Below are 8,409 nucleotides of genomic sequence, written 5' to 3' on the forward strand. Positions count from 1 at the left end.
CCCAATAGGGAAACTGCTTCGCCAGAATCTGGCAACACTGATTTCCCTAGATTTTCGTCAAAACGACGTCAAAATGACCGTAGCTTGCTACCTGGGTTGTATATAAATATATATATTTCTCTATTTATATAATTCTATATATACAATTATATATATATATAATTATTATATAAAATTATATATAATTATACAGAATTATATGCAAAATATGTCTATTTACATACAAATTTATAAAATTATATATAATTTTATATTATTATATATAAAATATTTTTTCCCGCGCGTTTGTATTACATCTATCGTTAAATGAAATGATAAACGCGATTGATCAATTTTAATGGACTAATCGTCGATCAACGTTAATCGGAATTAGTCGAAGGGGCCCTTTATCCTTATTTGTGAATAACCTGCGAAATTATTTTAGAAAAAAAAACAATTAGTTAGGTAAAATGTAAAAAAATTGCTAATACATAATTATGCATAATTTTATATATAATTATATACACAAGTGTAATTTTTTTCTTCAAACTTGATTTTTTCTGAAACAAATAGTGCAAAAATTACTTTTTTATTATCTTTAATGTTTTTACGTTACTATATATTATTAGTCTATATTACACTAAAAAATAATTTTACAAGAAAAGAAAGATTGTAAGAACATGTATGGACATATTTTATATAAAATTATATTTGTTTTTAAATATTTATACATGTTATGTATGTTTATACATAATTATACATATTCATGCATGACAAATTTTTTATCGGGTCACTATGTATATTGACGCATTCGGATAAATAAAATTTCGGTCCATTCTCGTTTACTGAGTTTACCTGTTTATTTTGCTTCATTTGCATAATTCTGCGGATATTTTCTACTTTTTATTCCAGTACTCGAGTACTTAAATATATTTTATATATGTTTTTAGTGTAAAAACTTAGAAAATGCAATAGCGCAGATGAACAACTTCCTCGTTTAAACAGCGACTGCATGCGCAATGTACTACATACATACATATACATATCGCGCATATTCCTCCTTTCTCTCTCGTTACTCGTATTCTGTTCTAACCTACAAGTCGCTGTCTGCTTTCTTCGCTTAGCGAAATCGTGAGTCCCGGTGAGGTTAAGTCGTCAGGAATACGTAGTGGAGTAATCCTCGGCGCGGAATAGGCCAGCAACTATTCGGTAACAATTGCGGGTAAACTGCAAGTCGCATAAACAAATGTAAATTTGCATGTTTCTTCTCTAATATGACAATGAGAATATTGTGATCACTAACAAATCTTCCTCTCTTTTTTTCAGATCTTAAACTATGTTCATTTTTTTCAAAGTTATTGCACTTGCAACTTCTCAGTTGTTATTTAACAATCCTATAATTGTTGCGTTTCTTAAATATATTTATCTTTTCTTGTTAATTACAACTCAAGCTATGGTCAAAGTCTCGCTCCAAATGCTTTGAAGCATTTGATGGACTAATTAGAAGAAAGAATTTTACAAACTAACCAATTAAAAAACGCTTCAAAGCGTTTGCAGCATCGCGTTGACTGTACTCTCAGTGTAATCATATTAAATAGTTTAGTACAATACAGTATTGGGTTTGCAGAGTATCCCAGTGAACAATGAACATGGCAGCTAGTGCTGGTCTTACACGGCAAGAAGTGTTGATGCTGGTAGCAAGATTGACGTGTGTTGCAGCAATCGGCTTTTTCAGCATGAGATGGCTTATCAGTCAGCTTGATCCTACCAGAAGTACCAAACAAAGAGCTAAAAAGAAGGTTTGACGTTATCTTATATAATTTCTCAATGAAATTTCAGTCGCAAATTGTCTTCAATTTGTAGAACAACATTAACTGCAGATAATTTGTATCTTATGTTAAATTCTTTTAGGCTCGGGAGCAGTTACGTAAATTAGCAGAAAGCGACAGGTATGCACGATCCTTTGATTTGGACCAACTGACGGACTACGAGATGATAATAGCTAATCATCTGATAGATCCAAGTGATATCAAAGTATCGTGGAGCAGCATTGCCGGTCTGGATAGTGTTATTCAAGAACTCAAAGAGACAGTAATCCTGCCTATACAGAGAAAGGAATTATTTGAAGATTCGCAGCTAACTCAAGCACCCAAGGTATCAGATATGTTCCTTAGAGAGAAACCAATATTTTAGATGTACCTTGTGCTTGTCACTTTCAGGGAGTATTGCTATATGGTCCGCCAGGTTGTGGTAAAACCATGATGGCCAAAGCTACCGCTCGGGAGGCAAAAACACGCTTTATAAATCTAGATGTGAGCATCTTGACTGATAAATGGTATGGGGAAAGTCAGAAACTGGCCGCTGCTGTCTTCTCATTGGCAGTGAAACTGCAGCCCTGTATTATTTTCATTGATGAGATAGGTACATCAAGATAGTTACCTTTAAGTTATATATATCTGGATTTATTTTAGAAGCTTTTATTATCTCAAAAATTTTATTTTTTTATTATTTAAAAAAATATGTATTTAATATAATTCTAATATAATTTGTGATATAGTTTATCATCGCAGATGATATTTTAATCGCATTAATGTATACAATTTGATACAATCTATTTGCATAATAAATAAAATTTCTTATCTTAATATATTTTTAACTTTAACAGATTCGTTTTTGAGATCGCGCAATTCACAGGATCACGAAGCCACGGCAATGATGAAGGCACAATTTATGTCATTATGGGATGGTTTGATAACTGATCCTGATTGTACTGTGATTATAATGGGAGCCACTAATAGGCCACAGGATTTAGATAAAGCGATTCTGCGTCGTATGCCAGCTACTTTCCATATTGGATTGCCGGTAAGGATATTTATGCGATTTTAAATTTTATATAATTATTAATACATAATTATGATATATAATGTCAATATATATCGGTTCCAGAGTGAGCAGCAGCGATTAAAAGTTTTGCAGTTGATACTGAAAAATGAGCCAACCGCAGACAATGTAGAACTTGCAACATTGGCGAAACATACAGAAGGCTTCTCTGGATCTGATTTACAAGAACTTTGTCGAAATGCGTCTATATATCGTATTAGAGATTACTTATACACGCAGTATGTATATTTAAATATTTCATAGAAAAAAAAATCGAATATAGTGCGTTATGTTCAGAATTGTGTGAATTTCAAAATTTGAAATCACATTGTATCAGTTTCTATAATGTTGCTCGATTTGCAGCGACGGACTTAAATATGAGAATACAGACGACGAGTACGACGAAGAATTCCACGATACCGTGCGTCCTATCACGATGGAGGATTTACTCAAATCATTCAGAAAGATGAGAACGTCGAAACTACACATGGGAACGCTCAGCACGAGACAGCTGGATTTAGATTAAGGAAAGAACTTTGTCCTTTGTTAGTTGCTGTCTGTGACTGGTTTCTTTTCGACAGTTCTTCGTGTGTTAGATAGATGTTACCACAACGATGAGTGATATTCCGCTTTGTCATGAAGCTGCATATAATACGATATCGTTGGAAGTGGTTTCCTTGTCGTGAACGTTTAAAAATTTTTATGAAAGTATTAAGATGTTGAAATAGCGAAAATAGAATCATCGAGCGAAGTGTTTATAATTCCATAGCAAAAGTTCATTGTAGGGGAAAATTTTATAATAAGATATAAAAGAATTTTCTTCTGGATACGTTGTACCTATGGTGACAACGAATGACAAGGGCGTCATTTTATTGTATCAAAATTTTTATTTTCTCTTATTTAGTTCCTTTTATAGAAAATATAATTTGTTGTAAGTCTACAAACAATGTCTATTAGATAAATGGTATTTTTGCTTCTTCAAAATTAAAAGAATAAATTCGAAATATAATTTCTTTTTATAATGTATACAGTTAAAATATAAATATAATTAAAGCTAGTAGACATGCATGTCCAAAATTTATGTATATGATAAAATGTATAACAGAATATTGTGCAAAAGTTAAAAAGAGTAACTTTCGATTGTCAATTGTTAATAGCGATACAAAAATGATATTAATGTGAAAATTTTGGGATAGCTCCGATTGATTATATCGAGGCTTAAACTACATGAGATTTTTACATATAATACGCTTTTACACGTGTTATTATAAACATTATGCCTTTTAAAAGGCACATACAAAAAATATGCATTTTTGTCTATTTTGTTATATAACAAATTAACTGAATTTTGAGTACTATTTTTAAGCATTTCTTTATGTAATTGGAACTGTAAAATGTAAGAAGGTACCTTAATTTTGCGTATACCATTTAAATTATTGCTTACGTTTATAGTATTTAATTACATGAATACATAATTTAATAACATTATTTTCCAAAATAATTAGGAATTTTTTATAAGTATATATTATACATAAATTATGTTTACTGAAAAATACCAATAATTCTCTTGCACATATAGTTTTATGTTATAATAATCTTTCATATAATTTTTTTTTTATTTTGCCTTCCAATCTCAAAATGAAATCAACAGTAATCTTTAATAAGTAAAATCTAAATTCTATACACAGTTAACTTCAGCAATGCTTATATACTATTTAATTCCACACTTGTAAATATATGTAAAGAAAGATATATAAAATAGGTACATCTTGTAATATAGATGTTGATAAGATATGAATATTTCAGATTTAACTCGATATTCACAATCCTAGTATATATTGCTACTTCAAGATAAGAACTGGATTTTAGGAAGATTATAAAAAAAAATGTATGTAAAGAGAGAAAAACACAGAAAAAAAATAAACAATATAAATCCAAGAAACATTCACACTTGCAAAAATGTAAAATCATCTAAAACTATATCAGGTTGCGCACAATTAAGAGAAATGTAACGCATGTTATACTAAGAAATAAACTCTGTTTAAAGATAAAGTTTCAAGATCAATGTCCTAAATATTAAATTTTTCGAGAACTAAATCAAATACGCGCGGTTTAAAAAAAAATATATATATATACATAAATACTTATTTTGTATTACATTATCCAACATTAAAGATAACGTTAGAAAATGTGAAAAGGAAATAGATATCATAAAGAGGCTGGAGGGAATCGTAGGAAGGCATTCAGAGGACAAAGCATTCGCGCGTTTTTTGAAAAAAATGATACGGATATTTCTTTTCTTCGATCCTCAGAATTGGATAAACCAAGAAATCTGGTTCAGTCTCTCACATTTTCCGCATTAAAAATAAAAGCAAGGTATGGAAAACAAGAAAAAGGACAAAGATATTAGATGTGTGTATATATATATATAGGAGATGTAAATGAAACAGGTATTTCCTTTCATTTTTAGAGAAAAGAAAAAATGAAAAAAAAAACATGGAAAGAGAGAGAGAAATGTTTTTTACAATCGTGCGAATTGTACGTTCTAAAAACGAAGAGAGAGAAGAAAATAAATTTTCGTTCAGTCTCGGATCTGTTTCCACCAATGAAGATTAACTTTAATTTCAGTTGAAATTATTCTTCAATTTTTTCTAAGACTTATGTTAAAACCAAAAAAAAGATCAAGAATAATTTCAACAGATTAAAGTTAACCTATGTTAATGAAAACAGATATGAAACTGCAGCGGTTTGAGCGCTCACGCACTGTAATTAGCTTCTATCTTTATCACTCATTACATGTGGAAGGAAAATAATGGACGCTTTCCATTTAATGACATATAAATCAACACAAACATTTTGATATTCGATGTGTCACAAAAGCAGAACGTGTCTTTTGTATGTTTTATATCCTCAATTTTTATATCACTAATGCCAGGGTTGGGTAAGTTAATTTTTTCTTTTAACTAAGTTAAGTCAAAGTTAACAACCTTGAAAATTTAACTTAGTTAAGATACAAGTTAATGTATAATGAAATTAATTGAATTAAAAGTTAAGTTAATAAAAAAAGTAATTGAAAAATTAAAAGTTAAATTTCTTTCTATTTTATGATTTTAGAGTCTTATAAATAACGGAAATGACAAACATATACTTCATTTAGAATATATTTTATTTAAACTTTTTGTTTATATATACTGTTATATATGTATGTATATATGATATATATATATGTATGTATATATATATATATATAGATTTCAACCTATCAAAAACTAGATACATTAAAATATACGGTTTTTGCTAGATTGAAATCAATATATAATGTAAATAATATATACAAACAAAATTTTTAAGTAAAATATAGAGTATGTTTTAAATGAAGTATATGTTTGAGTCTGAGACTTAATTTCAAAAAATTTAAATAAAAAGTTAATAGTTATCGATAAAATGTAACTAAATAAAGTTAAAAAGTTAAGAGTCTAAACTGTAACGAAGTTAAGTTAAAATTATTTAACTTTTCAACTTAACTTTTAGCTTTTTAACTTGGCACTACCCAACCTTGACTAATGCTCATTTCCACCAACGTAGATTAACTTTAATATATCTCGGTTCAACTTATTCTTCGTCTTTTAATCTTTAGAACTAGAAAAAGACGAAGAGTAAGTTGAACAGAGATTAAAATTAATCTGCTTTGATGAAAACGAGCATAAGGCCCAGTTCCATAACTCAAGGTTAACTATTAACCGAAGTTCAATTTGTTTCTCATCTCTTTCCAATTCTAGAATTGGAAAGAGACAATGAATAAGTTGAACCTCGGTTAAGAATTAACCGTGAGTTGTGGAACTGGACCTAAATGGAAAGCACATAGAATGAAGCTTCCTAGATAGTTAAGTCAATAGAGACAGATTTTAAGTATACTACCAATTTTTGATAGCAAAAAAGTAACAAATTTCATATAGAGTCACGGATGACTATAGATTTGCAGTGGGAATCTGATTGAATTTAATTACAAAGTGCCCAAGCCGGATGCATCCTGAAGGAAAAACCGGGCAAATAAACGATTCATATATAAATAGAAACAAAGGCTATGTTCCAAAATTTCTTGCTAATACTGAAAATCTATAGTGTACGTAACGTAAACTATAGATTTTCAGTATTGGCAGTAAATTTTGGAACACAACCATTTAGGATTACGTTCAGGTAGAAAAAGACGAAAAAAGCCAGATGGTACCGTGTTCCAAAAAGGGATGATTACCAATTTTAGAAAGAAAAGAATCCCATCATTTAGGTCTTTTTAGATAAATGCGACCGCATTAACAGCCATCAGTAGGTACTTTCCATTTAGTGACACAAGTCGACATAAACATTATTAGTCTATCTCTCTTGGTATTCAATAAGCAATAAAAACAGAACAACACTTGTATTGACTTGTATCACCACATATCGCACACAAAGGATCACAGCGGGGCATGAAAATGATATATGTGTGTTTCGAACCTTTAAATTCTCTATTATCTGGAAGATATTGAAGCCCATTGATCCGATATTCTTTTCTGATACTTTCTAGCAAGAGATACAACAAGAGTAACAAAATGATCTTATTTTTTTAAGAACGTTTTTAGCTGTGTATACAATGTATCGATTAAAAGTATTAGTCGAACAATCAGCTAAAATAAGCCAATATCGCATTAAACAAATTCTGATATTCCATGAAACTATAATTGCAAAAAATAAAACAAATAATTTGGATTATAATGGTTTTACTCGAAATGATCATATTTTGCCGCAGGTCAATAATTTTTGAACGAGTAAATATTCAAATAAATTTTTGCGCGAATATTTATTTTATTGATATACGAGTACAGTTTTGTACACGTATGTACAAAACTTGATTTATTTCCCGACTTCTGATAGATTAAAATTCCTTATTCTTTCTATCGTATCTATACCTTTATAAGTGTAAATATAGATATTACCTCTTTATCTTACTAACTTTTTATCTTACTCTACTTTTAGAATTAGAAAAAAAATTAATTAAACCGAGATTAAAATTAATCTTTATACAGGTGTCCCGTAAGTTTTTGCCAAACGCTTTTGTATAGATAGAGCAGACTAAACTGAGTCGAAAAATCCTTTACCATTTTGCAATTTTCGCAATGATTAACGAGATATTAATTACTAAAAATAGCTGAATGTTGTGGTATTCAATAATTTTTTACTCAAATACTATCAACTTTACAGAAAAACAGCGAGAGACAAAAATTATTTACTTTTGTTTCTCGCTTCTCATAAAGTTCTGAGGATTTTTTCAGAATTTTTTAATACTATATTTTCTCATGTTGGTAAAAATAAGAAAATGCAGTACTAAAAAGTTGATAAAAAATTCTAAAAAAATTCTTAGAGTTCTATGAGAAGAAAATAAATGATTTTTGTCTCTTGCAGTTTTTCTGTAAAATTGATAATATTTGAGTAAAAAATTATTGATGACCAATATTCGGCAATTTTTAGTAATTAATATCTTGTTAATTGTTACGAAAATTGGAAAATGTGATA

General features: G+C 29.3%; 1 protein-coding gene across 4 annotated transcripts; it reads left to right on the forward strand.

The window, feature by feature from the left end:
• The first annotated feature begins 1,006 nt into the window (after nt 1–1,006).
• On the forward strand, nt 1,007–3,719 carry LOC108764490 (ATPase family AAA domain-containing protein 1-B). 4 transcript variants are annotated; one of them, XM_018512758.1, is made up of 7 exons: nt 1,007–1,227; nt 1,607–1,778; nt 1,891–2,133; nt 2,199–2,400; nt 2,645–2,841; nt 2,926–3,098; nt 3,223–3,719. In XM_018512758.1, the coding sequence occupies exons 2-7, from the start codon at nt 1,623–1,625 to the stop codon at nt 3,383–3,385; spliced, it is 1,134 nt and encodes a 377-aa protein (XP_018368260.1). In that variant the 5' UTR covers nt 1,007–1,227; nt 1,607–1,622; the 3' UTR covers nt 3,386–3,719. The 4 variants fall into 4 exon arrangements, with proteins under 4 accessions (XP_018368260.1, XP_018368264.1, XP_018368263.1 ...); XM_018512762.1 differs by having other exon boundaries at nt 1,007–1,201; XM_018512761.1 differs by having other exon boundaries at nt 1,007–1,188.
• The last annotated feature ends 4,690 nt before the right edge of the window (nt 3,720–8,409 follow it).

Source organism: Trachymyrmex cornetzi, unplaced genomic scaffold (genome assembly GCF_001594075.2).
Source record: "Trachymyrmex cornetzi isolate Tcor2-1 unplaced genomic scaffold, Tcor1.1 scaffold43, whole genome shotgun sequence".
Classification (NCBI taxonomy): domain Eukaryota; kingdom Metazoa; phylum Arthropoda; class Insecta; order Hymenoptera; family Formicidae; genus Trachymyrmex; species Trachymyrmex cornetzi.

What these genes read in the sequence shown, in the direction of transcription:
- LOC108764490 (XM_018512758.1), top strand. Translation starts at nt 1,623, where the DNA reads ATGAACATGGCAGCTAGTGCTGGTCTTACACGGCAAGAAGTGTTGATG. An exon ending in CTTTCCATATTGGATTGCCG is followed by an intron (nt 2,842 to 2,925) that starts GTAAGGATATTT and finishes TATCGGTTCCAG; the next exon opens with AGTGAGCAGCAGCGATTAAA. An exon ending in AGAGATTACTTATACACGCA is followed by an intron (nt 3,099 to 3,222) that starts GTATGTATATTT and finishes CTCGATTTGCAG; the next exon opens with CGACGGACTTAAATATGAGA.